Source organism: Ranitomeya imitator, chromosome 6 (assembly GCF_032444005.1).
Source record: "Ranitomeya imitator isolate aRanImi1 chromosome 6, aRanImi1.pri, whole genome shotgun sequence".
NCBI classification, from domain to species: domain Eukaryota; kingdom Metazoa; phylum Chordata; class Amphibia; order Anura; family Dendrobatidae; genus Ranitomeya; species Ranitomeya imitator.
In genome coordinates this window covers 44,619,707-44,640,693 of record NC_091287.1, presented here as the reverse complement: position 1 = coordinate 44,640,693, position 20,987 = coordinate 44,619,707, and the positions used below count along the sequence as shown (strand labels likewise).

Below are 20,987 nucleotides of genomic sequence, written 5' to 3'. Positions count from 1 at the left end.
TTGGTGATGCTTTCGAAGCAGCTGGTCCCGGCTGTACCCAACGATCTTCTAGCTTAGGGAGACTTCGCTTCTCCCAGAAGGCACCTGGAATATGCAAATTAGCCTCCTGAAGCTTGAATCCCTGGTTTGGTGATGCTTTCGAAGCAGCTGGTCCCGGCTGTACCCAACGATCTTCTAGCTTAGGGAGACTTCGCTTCTCCCAGAAGGCACCTGGAATATGCAAATTAGCCTCCTGAAGCTTGAATCCCTGGTTTGGTGATGCTTTCGAAGCAGCTGGTCCCGGCTGTACCCAACGATCTTCTAGCTTAGGGAGACTTCGCTTCTCCCAGAAGGCACCTGGAATATGCAAATTAGCCTCCTGAAGCTTGAATCCCTGGTTTGGTGATGCTTTCGAAGCAGCTGGTCCCGGCTGTACCCAACGATCTTCTAGCTTAGGGAGACTTCGCTTCTCCCAGAAGGCACCTGGAATATGCAAATTAGCCTCCTGAAGCTTGAATCCCTGGTTTGGTGATGCTTTCGAAGCAGCTGGTCCCGGCTGTACCCAACGATCTTCTAGCTTAGGGAGACTTCGCTTCTCCCAGAAGGCACCTGGAATATGCAAATTAGCCTCCTGAAGCTTGAATCCCTGGTTTGGTGATGCTTTCGAAGCAGCTGGTCCCGGCTGTACCCAACGATCTTCTAGCTTAGGGAGACTTCGCTTCTCCCAGAAGGCACCTGGAATATGCAAATTAGCCTCCTGAAGCTTGAATCCCTGGTTTGGTGATGCTTTCGAAGCAGCTGGTCCCGGCTGTACCCAACGATCTTCTAGCTTAGGGAGACTTCGCTTCTCCCAGAAGGCACCTGGAATATGCAAATTAGCCTCCTGAAGCTTGAATCCCTGGTTTTGAATGCCAGTGCTGGAATAAAAGAGCCATACAGTGCTGGAATAACAGAGCCATACAGTGCTATACAGTGCTGGAATAACAGGGCCATACAGTGCTGGAATAACAGAGCCATACAGTGCTGGAATAACAGTGCCATACAGTGCTGGAATAACAGTGCCATACAGTGCTGGAATAACAGTGCCATACAGTGCTGGAATAAGGCTGTGTTCACACGTTGCGTTTTTTTTGTGGTTTTTTCGCGGTTTTTCCCGATAAAAACGCTATAAAACCGCAAAAGAACCGCATACAATAAGCATCCCATCATTTAGAATGAATTCCGCATGTTTTTTGCACATGATGCATTTTTTTCCGCAAAAAAAACGCATACCGCACAAAATCCGGACATGCTCTATCTTTTTGCGTTTTTTTGCGGATTTCCCACTCCAAAATGCATTGGGAAGTGTCCGGAAAAAAACGCGGCAAAAACGCGTCAAAACCGCGGCAAAAACGTGTCAAAACCGCGGCAAAAACGCATGCGGATTTCTTGCAGAAAATGTCCGGAATTCTCAGGAATTTTCTGCAAGAAATCCTGAACGTATGCACATAGCCTAATAGTGCCATACAGTGCTGGAATAACAGTGCCATACAGTGCTGGAATAACAAGGGTCATACAGTGCTGGAATAACAATGCCATACAGTGCAGGACTAACAATGCCATACAGTGCTGGAATAACAATGCCATACAGTGCTGGAATACCAGAGCCATACATTGCTGGAATAACAGTGCCATACAGTGCTGGAAAAAAAGCCATACAGTGCTGGTATAACAGAGCCATACAGTGCTGGAATAACAGTGCCATACAGTGCTGGAATAACAGAGCCATACAGTGCTGGAATAACAGAGCCATACAGTGCTGGAATAATAGTGCCATACAGCGCTGGAATAACAGAGCCATACAGTGCTGGAATAACAGTGCCATACAGTGCTGAAATAACAGTGCCATACAGTGCTGGAATAACAGAGCCATACAGTGCTGGAATACCAGAGCCATACAGTGCTGGAATAACAGGGCCATACAGTGCTGGAATAACAGTGTTATACAGTGCTGGAATAACAGGGTCATACAGTGCTGGAATAACAGTGCCATACAGTGCTGGAATAACAGTGCCATAGAGTGCTGGAATAAAAGAGCCATACAGTGCTGGTATAACAGTGGCATACAGTGCTGGAATAACAGAGCCATACAGTGCTGGAATAACAGGGCCATAAAGTGCTGGAATAACAGTGCCATACAGTGCTGGAATAACAGTGCCATACAGTGCTGGAATACCAGAGCCATACAGTGCTGGAATAACAGTGCCATACAGTACTGGGATAACAGTGTCATACAGTGCTGGAATAACAGAGCCATACAGTGCTGGAATAACAGAGCCATACAGTGCTGGAATAACAGAGCCATACAGTGCTATACAGTGCTGGAATAACAGGGCCATACAGTGCTGGAATAACAGTGTCATACAGTGCTATACAGTGCTGGAATAACAGGGCCATACAGTACTGGGATAACAGTGTCATACAGTGCTGGAATAACAGAGCCATACAGTGCTGGAATAACAGTGCCATACAGTGCTGGAATAACAGTGCCATACAGTGCTGGAATAACAGTGCCATACAGTGCTGGAATAAGGCTGTGTTCACACGTTGCGTTTTTTTTGTGGTTTTTTCGCGGTTTTTCCCGATAAAAACGCTATAAAACCGCAAAAGAACCGCATACAATAAGCATCCCATCATTTAGAATGAATTCCGCATGTTTTTTGCACATGATGCATTTTTTTCCGCAAAAAAAACGCATACCGCACAAAATCCGGACATGCTCTATCTTTTTGCGTTTTTTTGCGGATTTCCCACTCCAAAATGCATTGGGAAGTGTCCGGAAAAAAACGCGGCAAAACCGCGGCAAAAACGCGTCAAAACCGCGGCAAAAACGCATGCGGATTTCTTGCAGAAAATGTCCGGAATTCTCAGGAATTTTCTGCAAGAAATCCTGAACGTATGCACATAGCCTAATAGTGCCATACAGTGCTGGAATAACAGTGCCATACAGTGCTGGAATAACAAGGGTCATACAGTGCTGGAATAACAATGCCATACAGTGCAGGACTAACAATGCCATACAGTACTGGAATAACAATGCCATACAGTGCTGGAATAATAGTGCCATACAGTGCTGGAATAACAGTGCCATACAGTGCTGGAATAATAGTGCCATACAGTGCTGGAATAACAGTGCCATACAGTGCTGGAATTACAGTGCCATACAGTGCTGGAATAACAGTGCCATACAGTGCTGGAATAATAGTGCCATACAGTGCTGGAATAACAGTGCCATACAGTGCTGGAATAACAGTGCCATACAGTGCTGGAATAACAGTGCCATACAGTGCTGGAATAACAATGCCATACAGTGCAGGACTAACAGTGCCATACAGTGCTAGAATAACAGAGCCATACAGTGCTGGAATAACAGGGTCATACAGTGCTGGAATAACAGTGCCATACAATGCTGGAATAACAATGCCATACAGTGCTGGAATAACAGTGCCATACATTGCTGGAATAACAGTGCCATACAGTGCTGGAATAACAGTGCCATACAGTGCTGGAATAACAGTGCCATACATTGCTGGAATAACAGTGCCATACAGTGCTGGAATAACAGTGCCATACAGTGCTGGAATAACAGTGCCATACAGTGCTGGAATAACAGTGCCATACAGTGCTGGAATAACAGTGCCATACAGTGCTGGAATAACAGAGCCATACAGTGCTGGAATAACAGTGCCATACAGTGCTGGAATAACAGTGCCATAAAGTGCTGGAATAACAATACCATACAGTGCAGGACTAACAGTGCCATACAGTGCTAGAATAACAGAGCCATACAGTGCTGGAATAACAGGGTCATACAGTGCTGGAATAACAGTGCCATACAGTGCTTGAATAACAGTGCCATACAGTGCTGGAAAAACAAGGTCATACAGTGCTGGAATAACAGGGCCATACAGTGCTGGAATAACAGTGCCATACAGTGCTGGAATAACAGGGCCATACAGTGCTGGAATAACAGTGCCATACAGTGCTGGAATAACAGGGCCATACAGTGCTGGAATAACAGGGCCATACAGTGCTGGAATAACAGTACCATACAGTGCTGGAATAACAATGCCATACAGTGCTGGAATAACAGAGCCATACAGTGCATACAGTGCTGGAATAACAGGGCCATACAGTGCTGGAATTACAGTGCCATACAGTGCTGGAATAACAGGGCCATACAGTGCTGGAATAACAGAGCCATACAGTGCTGGAATAACAGAGCCATACAGTGCATACAGTGCTGAAAAACCGCAGCAAAAACACGTCAAAACCGCGGCAAAAACGCATGCGGTTTTCTTGCGGATTTCTTGCAGAAAATGTCCGGAATTCTCAGGAATTTTCTACAAGAAATCCTGAACGTGTGCACATAGCCTAATAGTGCCATACAGTGCTGGAATAACAGTGCCATACAGTGCTGGAATAACAAGGGTCATACAGTGCTGGAATAACAGTACCATACAGTGCTGGAATAACAATGCCATACAGTGCTGGAATAACAATGCCATACAGTGCAGGACTAACAGGGCCATACAGTGCTGGAATAACAGGGCCATACAGTGCTGGAATAACAGGGCCATACAGTGCTGGAATAACAGAGCCATACAGTGCTGGAATAACAATGCCATACAGTGCTGGAATAACAATGCCATACAGTGCTGGAATAATAGTGCCATACAGTGCTGGAATAACAGTGCCATACAGTGCTGGAATAACAGTGCCATACAGTGCTGGAATAACAGTGCCATACAGTGCTGGAATAATAGTGCCATACAGTGCTGGAATAACAGTGCCATACAGTGCTGGAATAACAGGGTCATACAGTGCTGGAATAACAGTACCATACAGTGCTGGAATAACAATGCCATACAGTGCAGGACTAACAATGCCATACAGTGCTGGAATAACAATGCCATACAGTGCTGGAATAATAGTGCCATACAGTGCTGGAATAACAGTGCCATACAGTGCTGGAATAATAGTGCCATACAGTGCTGAAATAACAGTGCCATACAGTGCTGGAATTACAGTGCCATACAGTGCTAGAATAATAGTGCCATACAGTGCTGGAATAACAGGGCCATACAGTGCTGGAATAACAGGGCCATACAGTGCTGGAATAACAGTGCCATACAGTGCTGGAATAACAGTGCCATACAGTGCTGGAATAACAGGGCCATACAGTGCTGGAATAACAGGGCCATACAGTGCTGGAATAACAGTGCCATACAGTGCTGGAATAACAGGGCCATACAGTGCTGGAATAACAGTACCATACAGTGCTGGAATAACAATGCCATACAGTGCTGGAATAACAGAGCCATACAGTGCATACAGTGCTGGAATAACAGGGCCATACAGTGCTGGAATTACAGTGCCATACAGTGCTGGAATAACAGGGCCATACAGTGCTGGAATAACAGAGCCATACAGTGCTGGAATAACAGAGCCATACAGTGCATACAGTGCTGGAATAACAGTGCCATACAGTGCTGGAATAACAGGGCCATACAGTGCTGGAATAACAGAGCCATACAGTGCTGGAATAACAGAGCCATACAGTGCATACAGTGCTGGAATAACAGTGCCATACAGTGCTGGAATAACAGGGCCATACAGTGCTGGAATAACAGTGCCATACAGTGCTGGAATTACAGTGCCATACAGTGCTGGAATAACAGAGCCATACAGTGCATACAGTGCTGGAATAACAGTGCCATACAGTGCTGGAATAACAGGGCCATACAGTGCTGGAATAACAGGGCCATACAGTGCATACAGTGCTGGAATAACAGTGCCATACAGTGCTGGAATAACAGTGCCATACAGTGCTGGAATTACAGTGCCATACAGTGCAGGACTAACAGTGCCATACAGTGCTGGAATAACAGAGCCATACAGTGCTGTAATACCAGGGCCATACAGTGCTGGAATAACAGGGCCATACAGTGCTGGAATAACAGTGCCATACAGTGCTGGAATAACAGTGCCATACAGTGCTGGAATAACAGAGCCATACAGTGCTGGAATAACAGAGTCATACAGTGCTGGAATAACAGTGCCATACAGTGCTGTAATACCAGGGCCATACAGTGCTGTAATACCAGGGCCATACAGTGCTGGAATAACAGGGCCATACAGTGCTGGAATAACAGAGTCATACAGTGCTGGAATAACAGTGCCATACAGTGCTGGAATAACAGTGCCATACAGTGCTGTAATACCAGGGCCATACAGTGCTGGAATAACAGGGCCATACAGTGCTGGAATAACAGAGCCATACAGTGCTGGAATAACAGGGCCATACAGTGCTGGAATAACAGTGCCATACAGTGCAGGACTAACAATGCCATACAGTGCTGGAATAACAATGCCATACAGTGCTGGAATAACAGAGCCATACAGTGCTGGAATAACAGTGCCATACAGTGCTGGAATAACAGAGCCATACAGTGCTGGAATAACAGAGCCATACAGTGCTGGAATAACAGTGCCATACAGTGCTGGAATAACAGAGCCATACAGTGCTGGAATAACAGAGCCATACAGTGCTGGAATAACAGAGTCATACAGTGCTGGAATAACAGTGCCAAATGATACTGCCATTCAGTATTAATGTATTACAGTGCCCAAATAATTTGTCTAGAAATTTAGAAATCAATTAAATAACTATGGCCAAATAACACTACCATATTGTAATAAAATAATACCACCATACAACACAAACGGGTACCAAATACAACTATCCACAAATCAAAATAAAATTCCTTCTAAAATTACTGTCTACTTTTAGACAGCATCAAAGAAAAAGGAGACATATATGTCTCCATTATATATATACATTAGTGTGATAAAATAATACTGCCATACAGTAGAAGCTGGTACCTAATAAAATGACCCTACATGCTAAAACAGATTACTGTATACATTTAGAGATTAATGAGGCAAAATAAGGCAAACTAAGAATACCATAAAGTACTAAAATAATACCACCATATAGAAGAAAAATAAAACCAAACAAAGTTCCTTATAGATTTACGCACACATTTGCACCTTGACTAACAAAACTACAGTCATGGCCAAAATTTTTGAGAATGACACCAAAATTATATTTTCACATGATCTGCTGCCCTCTGGTTTTTATTAGTGTTTGTCTGTTTATATCACATACAGAAATATAATTGCAATCATATTATGAGTACCAATAGGTTACATTGACAGTTAGAATGAGTTAATGCAGCAAGTCAATATTTGCAGTGTTGACCCTTCTTCTTCAAGACCTCTGCAATTCTCCCTGGCACGCTCTCAATCAACTTCTGGACCAAATCCTGACTGATAGCAGTCCATTCTTGCATAATCAATGCTTGCATTTTGCCAGAATTTGTTGGTTTTTGTTTGTCCACCCGTCTCTTGATGATTGACCACAAGTTCTCATTGGAATTAAGATCTGGGGAGTTTCCAGGCCATGGACCCAAAATCTCTATGTTTTGTTCCATGAGCCATTTAGTTATCACCTTTGCTTTATGGCAAGGTGCTCCATCATGCTGGAAAAGGCATTGTTGGGCGCCAAACTGCTCTTGGACGGTTGGGAGAAGTTGCTCTTGGAGGACATTCTGGTACCATTCTTTATTCATGGCTGTGTTTTTAGGCAAGACTGTGAGTGAGCCGATTCCCTTGGCTGAGAAGCAACCCCACACATGAATGGTTTCAGGATGCTTTACAGTTGGCATGAGACAAGACTGGTGGGAGCGCTCACCTCTTCTTCTCCGAATAAGCTGTTTTCCAGATGTCCCAAACAATTGAAAATGGGATTCATCAGAGAAAATGACTTTGCCCCAGTCCTCAGCAGTCCACTCCCTGTACCTTTTGCAGAATATCAGTCAGTCCCTGATGTTTTTTCTGGAGAGAAGTGGCTTCTTTGCAGCCCTCCTTGAAACCAGGCCTTGCTCAAAGAGTCTCCACCTCACAGTGCGTGCAGAAGCACTCACACCAGCCTGCTGCCATTCCTGAGCAAGCTCGGCACTGCTGGTAGTCCGATCCCGCAGCTGAAACAGTTTTAAGATACGGTCCTGGCGCTTGCTGGTCTTTCTTGGGCGCCCTGGAGCCTTTTTGACAACAATGGAAGCTCTCTCCTTGAAGTTCTTGATGATGCGATAGATTGTTGACTGAGGTGCAATCTTTGTAGCTGCGATACTCTTCCCTGTTAGGCCATTTTTGTGCAGTGCAATGATGACTGCACGTGTTTCTTTAGAGATAACCATGGTTAACTGAAGAGAAACAATGATACCAAGCACCAGCCTCCTTTTAAAGTGTCCAGTGATGTCATTCTTACTTAATCATGACTGATTGATCGCCAGCCCTGTCATCATCAACACCCACACCTGTGTTAATGGATCAATCACTAAAACGATGTTAGGCTACGTTCACACTAGCGTTATGCTAGTTTGCGTCGGGTTAGCGTCTGGCGACGCAGCGGCGACGCATGCGTCATGCGCCCCTATACTTAACATGGGGGACGCATGCGTTTTTGTTTGTTGCGTTGTGCGACGCATGCGTCTTTTTTGCAGCAAGCGTCGGACCAAGAAAATGCAACAAGTTGCATTTTTCTTGCGTCCGAATTTCGGCAAAAAACTACGCATGCGTCGCAAAACGCAGCGTTTTTGCGTGCGTTTTGCAGCGTTTTTGCGTGCGTTGTGCGTTGCGTCGCCGAGGCAGCGGCACACAACGCTAGTGTGAACGTAGCCTTAGCTGCTCCTTTTAAGGCAGGACTGCAATGATGTTGAAATGTGTTTTGGGGGTTAAAGTTCATTTTCTGGGCAAATATTGACTTTGCAAGTACAGTAATTGCTGTTAAGCTGATCACTCTGATATTCAGGAGTATATGCAAATTGCCATTAGAAAAAATGAAGCAGTAGACTTTGGAAAAATTAATATTTGTCTCATTCTCAAAATTTTTGTCCATGACTGTATATACTCCAGAGGGAACATATGCAATTGCCACATGGGTGAAACACATGGGTGAATGCTCATGATGGTTGGATATGCAGATGAGGGGTGTAGGGGAAACATATACGTAGGTGACTTTTCAGAAAACTTGGGTCAGGGCCAGCTCCAGGTTTGAATGGGCCCTTGGATGAATTGTCTCTCTTTGCTTTCAATTTTTCCTCCTCGCCTTTCAAGAAAAATAATTTTTTTTGTTAATTTTTTGGTTGAAATGATTTGGGGGAAAACATCACTTTCTGGTCTATATTTATCCTATTTTTATTTAATTTTTTATTTTCATTTTGACATTCACTAGATATATTTTATTTACTTGGACACATATGCACGTAGTGACACCAAAATATATTAACTTTATTTTATTTTTTTATTTCATTTATGTTCCACAAAAAGGAGGACATTGAATTGTTAGATCCATTTTATATATTTTTTATTGTTTTTTTAACTCTTTTTTTTGCCCCAGTTTTATTAGTAGCTTCATAGCTAACAATGCAATTACCATTCTTTTATGAAACTCACCACAAGCTGGTGTACGAACATGGCAGTACCTTCAACTTCAACAAGTCCTCTACTGCCATAACCAATGCATCAGCACCATGTTTCCAACCGCTTAAATTCTGCTGTCACAATAGACAGTGGTATCTAATGGGGTTGAACCGCAAGCACCGATCGCAGCAGTTACTTGGTTGCCTGCTGTGCGACACAGCTGGCGCCTGTGCTGTAAGTAGTGAGCTCCGCTTCTGCAGAACATGTCCACCCTGTCCCCGAACACAGCAGACTCCACCACTTGCCAGTTTACACTGGGTGCTGACGCTGACCCTGAGTCGCCATTCGGAATGCTGTAGTCTCAACTTTGGGCAAGCGATACGGAAATGGCAGATTTTTTTATTTTTTATTTTAAAATAAAAAATGTTAGTGCAGCGCCCCAGGGTCCTTGTCGTTGCAGTAATGTCGTTCTTCCATCAGGGGGAGTGATGTTACATCTGATGGCAATAAAGGAGATCACCTTACCAGGTATCACAAACCACACAACACACTTCACACTCCAGTCCACCAGGGGGAGCTATGCTCCTATTTAGTAGGGCACTCTTCACAATTAGGTAAAACTGGTGGTCTGGATAGGAAGCTAGGCAAAAGCTGACTGGGCATTGACCCAGGCAGAAGCTGGCTGGGGATTGACCAAGTCAGAAGCTGACTGGGCTTCACCCAGGCAACACCTGTCAGGCAGACAGGGGAAAGGAGGAGCATCAAACAGCTGCAGACAGAGAGGTCCCTGACAGGGGTGGGACCTGTCAAAGACCTAGCCAGAAGGTTACGGAGCTGCGCCTGCCCCACATGCAGCAGCATCCTAAGAAAGGACACAAAGAGAATTGCATTGCTGAGAGTGAGAAACAAAGTCATAGCACAAGGAGAGGAAACCAGAAGGAGTTCTGCCCTGCAATAGGCTGCCTCCCTCTGAGGCGCAGAAGCCGGTAGCCAGAACACCGAGGGAGTAAGGATCTCTATGCTTTACTTCAGAGACTGGCAGGACAGTTAATTCCACGTTAGCTGCCCGACCTTATACCCAGGAGGCACGGTGGCAACTTGTGGGGGCTGGGGTGTTGTAGGGTCCCTGTAAAAAGCCTCAGGCCATCAGTCATAGGGGTTGTTCCTGTCCATCTGGGGGACAGAGAGAAAGAGACATAACATCTAGAACACCAACATCAGTTGTGAGGACCTCACCAAGAAGCTCATTAGGGAGGTAGTACAACACTCAGGCGCTAGAGGAAGGCTACTTATTTCCACCTGGATAAGAGGACTCTGGAGTTGCCTTCAGACCGGCCGGACTCTGCCTGTCCTGTGATCTGGTGCCCTGGACTGTGGACTCTGAAGCCTTCAGTAAAGGTAAAGAGACTGCAACCTTGTGCCCTCGTTATTCACTGCGCCTTACATTATCCACCATCTACACTCTGGGAAGCCCTGGGGACACACTTCACCTGTGGGAAGGTATACCATCTAGCTGCCATAACATCACCCCAGCGGACCCCTATGCAGCATCGGTCACCCTGACCGAATACCACAGGTGGCGTCACGAACATTATCCTATTAACTTTCGTCCTTTTATTGGACGCCCCTCAAAGGGCCACGGACCGTGTCAGGCCACCGTGACATCCCTGACGAGAACCGAAGGGCCCGGCTCCGAGTACCCCATTGCCCTAACGTGGGGGCGATCCATTAGGATTTTATGGAATATTATACAGAATATTTCTATTAAACATTGCACTGCATATAATAAAAAAAAACGATCCTTCCATTACCGTATGGACCTTAGCTCGTGTGGTGAAGACTAAGAACCGGGCTCAAGGAAAAATCACATAATCACAGTCTACGGTCTGTGGTTTGCGTCTCGTCTAAGGCACGGGCTGGAGATGGTTTCTCCCTAATAAGCACTTCTCACCACCGGTTTTCAGAACGTTATGGCGTAAATATAACAAAATGTGACAATCGACTGACCGCTCCGCTATTATTTATAGTGATTATAGCTTTTATTGCCTATAAATGACACATTTATTCTGGGAAGGGAGTTGGTCTTGACTTCACTACTGCAGAGTCTCAGACATGATATGGTTGAAGTCTGCGAGTGGCGGGCATTTCCACCCACAAGCCTTATAGTGAGGACTCAGGGTCACGGGGAGGCGGGAAGAGCTCTGTAATTATGAATACACCGGACTCCTAAATTATGTGTCCCTTGCATTCTTTCACAGGCCGTAGCTGCAGAACATCGCAACAATTTTTTGTCGTTTTGCTTTCTTAGAATAAGGATCTATATCGGTCATATGTTGCTCTAAAGCAGGGGTGTCAAACTGCATTCCTCGAGGACTGCAAACAGGTCATGTTTTCAGGATTTCCTTGTACTGCACAGGTGATAATTTAATCACCTACACAAATATGAGTTGTTGATAAAACTATCACCTGTGCAGTACAAGGAAATCCTGAAAACATGACCTGTTTGCAGCCCTCGAGGAATGCAGTTTGACACCCCTGCTCTAAAGGATACAGACCCTTTAGGGGCATTTTACTATTTTAAAACATTAATATTGTATTTTGGGCAAAAAAAAAAATCACTTTTTGCAATAGAGTTTTTTTGTTACAATTTTTGGCTTCTAGAGCCTCAGTATGGCATTATCTAGTCCTCATTGCAGGATGAGTTATCTGAGAATCTGTCAGTGAGCTCATTCTGACAGGCCGATAGATTTATGACCCGGGTTGAACTCCTTGGCTATATATTAGCTGACCTCAGAGAAAAGGAAAAAAAAATAGTTATAATCTCTGCAGTCAGAACGAGTTCACTGGTGAATTCTCATTTACCTTATTCTGCAGCTAGCAATGCACAGGCAAAGAAAGAGCCTGTAAATGCCAAAATACATGCATGTAAAAAAAAAATTGTCCATATTCTTTAAGCTTCAAGAAAACTCTTTTCAAATACCCTATTAGGACGTACAGGGGTAAATGAAGGTGATGAAAATAGTGAAATGTGAATGCAAATCAGTACCAGAGCCCAATAAATCATTAAGACACGTGTAGTGGGTGGGATTTAGGGCTGTTCATGGGAGGTCCCATCAGGAACTCCGCCCAGGCCAGAATAGGTTACGCCTTTGAGGATCTAGCTCACTGGTAAGGGGTGCTCAAAGTAAAAAATCCAAAACAGTATTAATTATTATTATAATGCCTTGGTATTAGGATCAATAATCCATCGATCAGGACTTTTAACCAGTGACTCATTATATCCAGCAATATTTAACCACGAATGGTGGTTTCTCCATAATCAGATCCAGTATAAACAAAACCTGCGGCTACATCTTGCCTTTGGATACACACATAATAAAAACATTATATCCATGCAGCGCCATAAAACTCTCCAGCTCATGAATATAATAGCGGAGCAGCACTCAGGCGCCAGTTGGCAGCCAAGCTGAAAATGAAACTCTTCTTTAATAAAAAAAAAAAATTATAGCTACATTAAAAGAGAAGACCGTTATACTAGAACCAATATTAACATATAAACAATTCATAAAGCTATGCTTTAATTACAGGTATTATTAGCTCATCCAGATGAAAATATTCTAATAATTCTGTATGTAGGGAAAAAATGATGAATGGACTTAAAAGAGTTTTTCAAGGATTTGTTTTAATTCCTCTGTCTGGTCTAAAGCAAGAAATAATGAAAAAAAAAAAAAGAAAAAATACTCTCCTTCCCTGATCTCCCACAGCTCCCATTCTGGGCTCACTTTTTCCCTCACTGGTCTGAGCTTACTGGTTCCATCACTGTGTGCAGAGGACAGGATTAGGAAGCACAGAACAGCAGGGACCGGGTGTTTCCCGCATTGGGTATTGAGGGAGATGGATTCAGGGAGTATCAATTCTCGGAAAAACACTCTACTGTATACTAAGCAAGTTATTATTTCTGATATCTTCATTATATAGAGTGCATCTTTTAACAGGACGTTTCACTAATTTGAGGTTGGACACATAAAAAAAAAAGAGACGGTAAGGGAAAACCTTAACTTTCAAATTGATCATGCAGTAGAAACTTCTATTTAGCAATTGTTTAAAGGGAACCTGTCACCAGTTTTGTCAGGTGTTAATGTGTCATGTGATATTCAGCCCCTGTGTTGCATTACATAAATGCTCATATAACCTCTTGACTCCCCCTATATAGCCCCCCATAACCTTTTAAAGTACTCCCACGCTGTATGGTCATCTGGTCGATCCGGTCCGAGAGGCGTCCATTCTGGGCTCTCTACTCTTCCTCCCAACTGTTCACCGTCCCCCTGCTTTCAATGATGTGGATGACTCCTCCTGCAGTCATCCATGTAACCGGGTGAAATCCCAAGCCTGCGCAGAGAAATCACCAGCTCATGCATGCGCACTACGCTCAGCCCTACTGCGGACAGCATCAAAAACGTCAACGCGCATGCGCACAGCATTGGTGAGCAGGAAAGACATGAGCCGGCGCATGCGCACTGATGTTTTCGTCTCTGTCCGCAGTATGGCGGAGCATAGTACGCAGGCGTGGGATTTCGGCTATCTGGATGATGCAGAAGGCGTCATCCACGTCAATCAAAACAGGACGACCGCCAGCAGCACCCTGGAGGAAGGGCAGAGGGCCGCCCAGAATTCCAGAATGGACGTCTCTCAGACCGGACCGACCGGATTACCATACAGCGCGGGAAAACTTGAATAGGTTTTTTGTGGGGGTATACAGAGGGAGTTAGGGGTTTAAGTAACCATTTATGGAATCCAGCTCAGGCGCTTAATAAGGTGATAGCTTTAGTTGACACATGACAAGACTCGTGACAGGTTCCCTTTAAAAGGGTCGTCTACTTTACAATACCTTGAAATATGCATTACAGAGTTAAACTGTTGTAAAACATTAGAAAAAAAAGCATGGCTGATTATTTCCAGAAACAGCGCCACAGCTGTATACATAGGTGGTTTGAGGTATTGCATCTCAAGTGCAATAACTTTAATAGCAGCAAGTTGCAATAGCTGATACAACCCAAGGACAGGTGAGACGCTGTTTTTGGAAAACTGTATCCACGTTTTTGTAGTTCTTTAAAAGTGGAATGTTCTCCATCCAGGAACCTCATCTGTTAGCCAGAGCACACAGGGTGTGCAATCAGAACATATTTTTTGGAGACCACTCAAGACAGCACCTTTTATTAGGAACTGTGTAAGGTTCAATTTTCAATTTAATGGTGCTGCGGGGGCTACGTTCACATTAGCGTTTTGCGGGGCTGCGTCGGGCGCAGCCGTGGCGACGCATGCGTCATGCGCCCCTATATTTAACATGGGGGCGCATGGACATGCGTTGTCGTGCGTTTTGTGACGCATGCGTTTTTTTTGGTGCAAGCGTCAGGGCGCAGAGGACGCAGCAAGTTGCATTTTTTTTGCATCCAAAATCATGCCAAAAAAGGACGCATGCGTCACAAAATGATGCGTTTTGCATACATTCTTGTTTGCGTTGTGCGTTGCGTCTCCGACGCAGCCAGCACCGCACAACTCAAATGTGAACGTAGCCTAAAGTGATCACTTCCTATAGACTTTTTCCAGAAAATACAAATGATCTTCGACAATCCCTGGAGCAAAAACAGGGATCCTCTATCAGACAACCCCTTTAAGCAAATATTACTTAGAAATGGCTCAATACCAACTACTCGGCAGATGAGTACAACTCCAGTTCTCCAACTTTCTGGCAATATTATGATTTTAAGGGGATTTGGATTGAAACTGCATTTCATTTGCATTTGTATAGCACAGCAGAAATATATCCCTACAAGTATCAGCAAAAATACAACCCTACAAGTATCAATCTGCAATTTTCATCCTCACATCCATAAACTCTGGGAATGAAGCCATCAAGAAAACCGCAGCATCGGCGAATGAAATTGGAAACAGAAGACCTTGTAATATACCATCAGAAGAGCAAAAACATCTGCATGGAGGCATGTACCCAAACACAACACAAGGACTGCGCAACTAGGCAACTACCGGTGCGGACTACCTGCTAGAAGAAACTGTATTCTTAACTTTTCAAAGTTTACCAGGATGAAAAATAATAACATTCATGCTCCATGCACCATGATGTTGTTCTGTTTATAATCCAACCTTTGATCCCAATAGTGTACTGAGCCTATAAAATATTCCCAATACACACAACGAGGCAAAAGTTCCAAACAAAAAAATTGCAATAATTCAACGTATTGGTGAAAAAGATGAAGAATGCGAAAAACATTTCATTGGAATATAGATAAGAAATTTTTGATTTTTTTCTTAAATTCTCAGTCCATAGTTTTGTTATTGTGCAACCATCTACAAGCATCATGGCTACTCATGCGGTTTAGTTGGTTAGCCTTTACAAGTAGAGTACATGCATATGTAAATGTGAAGAACCACTCAGTTCATTAATGGTCAACCCTTGATGATAATAACCAGAGGACATTAATTTTCAAGTACTAATTTTACATATACGTCCTAAGTGTGGCAGCAAAATAATTTTCCATTATGAGGTTAATCCTCATCAGAACATAAAAGGTTATACAGGATCGCAATATTGCTTACCGTGTAAAATTATCTTTGGGAGCTCCATATCCAGCGTACATTTGCTTTTCGGTAGAAGATGGGACTATATCAGCCATACCAAGTATTCCACCAGTGTTGCGGACTTTGGCTTCGACAAACATTCCGGGACCCTGATCTTTTTTAAAGGACTGTCGGATTGGAGAAGATCTCTCGCTGTGTATACCATGGGGAGGTACATGAGCGTTATGACCATGCATCTCCATCATCCTGATGTCAGTCACTCTCTGAGGCGAGGCTGGAGGAGTTTTAGATCCAAGGGTTGGCAAAAGACTGTCCGAGTGTTTTCTATTTTTCTGCCTATAAACTGATTGTTCCATCATTTCCACTTGCATAGAAGTGTTAGAATAAGTGCTTGAAGACCTCATTGCCCCTCTATGGAAAGCAATCAGATGATCCGGCATGTCAAGAGGGTGCCCGCCATGTGAAGACGCAATGCTCATCCGGCCTTCGTGATACATGTAGGGGTCTCCGTACATACTATCATTTCGCATCAATGGGACATTTTTATTACCCATATCCTCATCTGGTTTCACGTCCCTCCTTTCCAAGATGGCACTGGGGCTAGGCGAAATAGATCTTGAGATAGGCAAACTGGATAAGCGTTCCCTTGGCATCGTTGTGTTACTCTGTCCAACAGGTGGACGCCCTCCACCATATGGGATCCTGGATGGAGAAGGCGGCATGGAATGTGGCACAGGGGTAGGAGGAGGAGATATTGGGCCTCCATGTGAGGGGTATGTTGCTGACCCAGGCCGGTGGACTACTGGGCCTTCTCGAACGTTATAGGAAATATCCCTTTGCATCTGATGGAAACAAGAAAGAAAAATTAAATAAGATTTCACAAAGATCAAAATTTTTGCCTTAGAAAAAAAATAATGAGGTTCATATACAGAATATATTGAAAATGTTGAGTAATCAGTTTTCTTCCTGAATAATTTTTTTTTTAGAAGGCATTACATATTCAAGATGGCATAATTTCTAAGATTGTCAACCACTAACTAAAAAAAAATAGATAAAGAACAATTATATTATTTTTAAATATTTTACTTTTGCATGCACTTCATTAGAACCTTCAAAAACATTTTGAGACTTAGGAATGGAAACGATTACGTGAATTTTTGCAGCTATTAGTATATACTTTGATTTACCAGTTATATCATTTTATCTTTTTTGGCGTAAAATCTGTGTATCTCTATCCAAAAGTTTGATGGTTTGTTATTATGTAAGGTTAGTAGAATAAAGCCTTATCTAACATCAATTATATATAATTTTACTTTCCTCATATTACTCCAAGATAGTTCTCGTTTGGATTACTGCAATCCATTTCCCTCTGACTAAACCCTCCCCTTTCCAATCTATTCTGAACGCAACAGTCAGGGTCATATTTCTGTACAGCCTCTACACCGATTCCTCAACCCTGTGCCAGTTATTACACTGGTTACCCATCCGTTACAGAATACAATATAAACTTATAGCTCTCACCCATTAATTAAATTTACAGAACTGATCGCAAATATAGTCACCCAGATTAGCCAAAACCACAATAAGAGTTACAATTTAGTTGATCAATTTCAGGAACTTTCAGGCATGTAACACAGACAAAATTTACAAAACTAACTGCAGAGCCACCATGTTTCCCAATTATAGAAACAACTTAAAGGGGAAAATATCCCCAATTCTACGATAATCATGAATATTTATTATTTCTCAGAAATGTTCATACCTTTGTGTTGTGTTGGTGTGGAATTTGGGCTGCTTAAACTGGATATATTATAGTGAACCCTATGCATTTAGACATACTTGGTCTGTATAGCTTCGGCTCACAGCAGAGGTCTCGAATTTTAGAACAGAAACACGAATATATAAAAGTAATCTAGGATTAGAAATGAGGATATAACTTTTATTCCCCAGATGTAACACCATGCTTGTCTTTGGACTGTCTCCGGCAATCCAGTTTAGTACCATTCACTTGAATAGGGTTAAGCTGCAGTACCAAGCATAGCCTACAGACAGGTATGGCGCTGTTTTGGGAAAAATCTTCTAATCCTGGACAACCACATATCTATCCCCTTTAATGATAAGACTATATATACTCTACATTTCTTGGAACAGTCAACTAATGTGTTGGCTGAAGAAACGCTGCTTCTAGCACCATTACATTGTCTGTGGGATCGTTTGAATATTTTTGGTATGATATAACTGCAGCAAACTATCATATGCCACAGGAAAAATCCAGGCCATATGAAATCTACCGCAAGGAAAATTTATTGCAAGCATGGCTCTCTCTCCGAACTGACGTCTAGCAAAAGTCATATGTTATAATTAGGCTAAGAATTTTATTTGATCCTTTTTAAAGACCTCCGGCTCAAATCACAAACCATGACCTGCGAGAAGAGAGGCAGGAGTCACGTCAACCTAAGAGCTGCACCCTGGAAGTGTGAGGGAGGGCCAGGGCTATAGTCGTGGCTGAGATTAGCAGGTCTTGCACGCCCTGGTCTCCCATCACATGCAGATAATGTCTCATGGTTAATGTACTTGCCTCTTTATTGTTTGCACCATCTGGGCCTTCTCTCCGTTGCCTAAGGTCCCCTCCGGTCGTTTAGGTACAAATAGAGACACAGTCCAGTTGCAACTTGAAACATAAAACTTTACTTTCTTCTTTGCACATCCTTAACAGACACAGCATTTGCATAGGGTTCCTTAGAGCTCACACTTTCCACTTTCCCTGCACTCTTCCCTTGGTCCTTCAGTACCTGCTTGAGTCGTACCGCCTCTTGCGGTAACGCAGCGTCCTCCCTGTGCAGATTCTGTGCGCTTGGGGATTCCCTCGTCCATTTCGCAATGGATCTGAGGGTGTCAGCCCATGCGATGATCTGCCACATATTGAACGACCTGCTTCCCGGAATTGCGGTGGACCCACTGTTACTTCTGCTCCACCGCTGTTGAACCCCGGGCTAGTTCAGCTGTATTTCTGTCCACCGAGTCCTGGATGGCTGGGTCCTTCACTTTAATGCTGCAGGGCTGCTAAGTAGCTCGGGCTCTAAGCCCACCCGAGCTGTACGGGCTCCCTAGCACCTCTGGTCTACCTAGAGAACAGTTTCTGCCTTATCCCTCAGCTAACCCCTCCTACAGTTAACTAGTTACACCACTTACTATAATACGGTGTCATGGGTCCCATCTAGTGGGCCGGGCGGCGTACTGCGCTTTCCCTACGCTCAACACTATGTATTAGCCAAACATAGATGTATATATATATATATATATATATATATATATATATATATATATATAGATATATACACACACACAGTAAGTATCACACCGTCCCTGTATACCCCTTACAGAAGGGGCAATTTCTTTCAACATTCTTTGATATTAACCGCATTACTTATCTACGGGCAGTAGAGACAACATCTTCTATAAAGATAGCGGCTACAGTGATCAACTGATCAGTACAAGTGTGGTGTCTGGACCTTCTAAATGAACGAAGAGGATGTACTACATGGATCTGCTGGGTCCAACAAAGTGGAGGCCCAAATACACCCCTTCTAGGTCTTTCATATGCCCATATCGATGGAGGGTGTCTTTATAGGACAGCCACCTTCCACCAGAGGTCCTCTTTTGGACAACAGAGCTTTATACTTGTTATACCAAACTCAAATGTCCTGTTGTATCACAGCCAAATGTTTAGGTCTATGACCATTTGGGGTATGTGACAACTCACATGGCCATTATCACAGCTCCCATATGGAAGGGTATATTCAGGAGGCAGAAAATTAATTACCGTAGGTAGAAATCCAATTCATATCTCCGCAGGGTTTGTAGACACCTCATTCAGAGGTTTAAAAATGCATATCTGCTGTACAAACCTGCAGCGTGTGACCATAACACATTGCATCTTCATTGTATTTCTAGGCAAATTTCCCACTCAGGAGTCTAGAGAAAGTTTTCAATATGCTGCAGAAAAACTTTATTTGCAGTTTGCAAAAATGAGAGAAGACTTGATAGAAGAAAGATAGAGAAAAGATAGAGCAACTCATGACCAAGGAGGCTTATACACATGGTGGCATCCTGGGGCACACTTTGTGCTCCTATATGGTGCCTTTGTGTAGCTCCAGCAGTGGATAAACTGTCATGGGGCTACATTACGGCTCTTAAAACCAGTGGGCATCTGACCAACAAGGTTAATGGGTTTCTGAAATACAACGACATAGGTCATTAAGGGGCAAAGGGTTTAACTGATCAACAACATCCGAAACTACAACAATGTTATTTTGTAACATGATAAGTCAATGATTGCTAGTAGTCTGGCTGCTGAGACCCCCATCAATCCAGAGAACTAGGTCCAAATTCCGCATGTGAATGGAGTGGTATTGTGCATGTGCGACCACCATCCTTATATGTACAAGTTGTGTACAAGCAGCTGCTTCTTCATGCTCTGGCATCCTACAGAAAAATTGCGTTCAAATCCCGGTGTGCTGCTATGTGTGGGGTGCATCACACTTACTTGTGGCCAATAGGCCCTCCACTTCCTGCAGACATAACATAACCCTAATTCTCGGTCTGGATGGAGCATCCCTCTTGCTAACTCCTCTAGCACTATGAATTCTTCTTCATCGAAGGCAGTGCAGGCTCACGTTGGCCCTAGCAGCTCAATGCATATGACCACTACTCTAGCACTTCACCACACTCCCTCTAACTGAACTAACACTTCCTGAACTTGACACTAACTCGCAGTTCCCCATCCCAATCTTGGCCGGGTGTTACAGTTAACCATGTTTAGGCTATACTGCAGCCCCAGGGGGTTTTGCTTTCTCACTTGGGGAGAAAGAGATTGGAACACTATC

The 20,987-nt window shown here is 43.6% G+C and overlaps 1 protein-coding gene across 15 annotated transcripts in view; it reads right to left on the bottom strand.

Moving 5' to 3' along the window:
• The window catches only part of KIAA1217 (KIAA1217 ortholog), a 514,478-nt gene that overhangs the window by 53,231 nt on the left and 440,260 nt on the right, over nt 1-20,987 (bottom strand). For all 15 annotated transcript variants that reach the window (XM_069729573.1, XM_069729574.1, XM_069729562.1 and 12 more), the window contains one exon: nt 16,120-16,943. In XM_069729573.1, the coding sequence (XP_069585674.1) occupies nt 16,120-16,943 (824 nt within the window). The remainder of the gene's footprint in view (nt 1-16,119; nt 16,944-20,987) is intronic.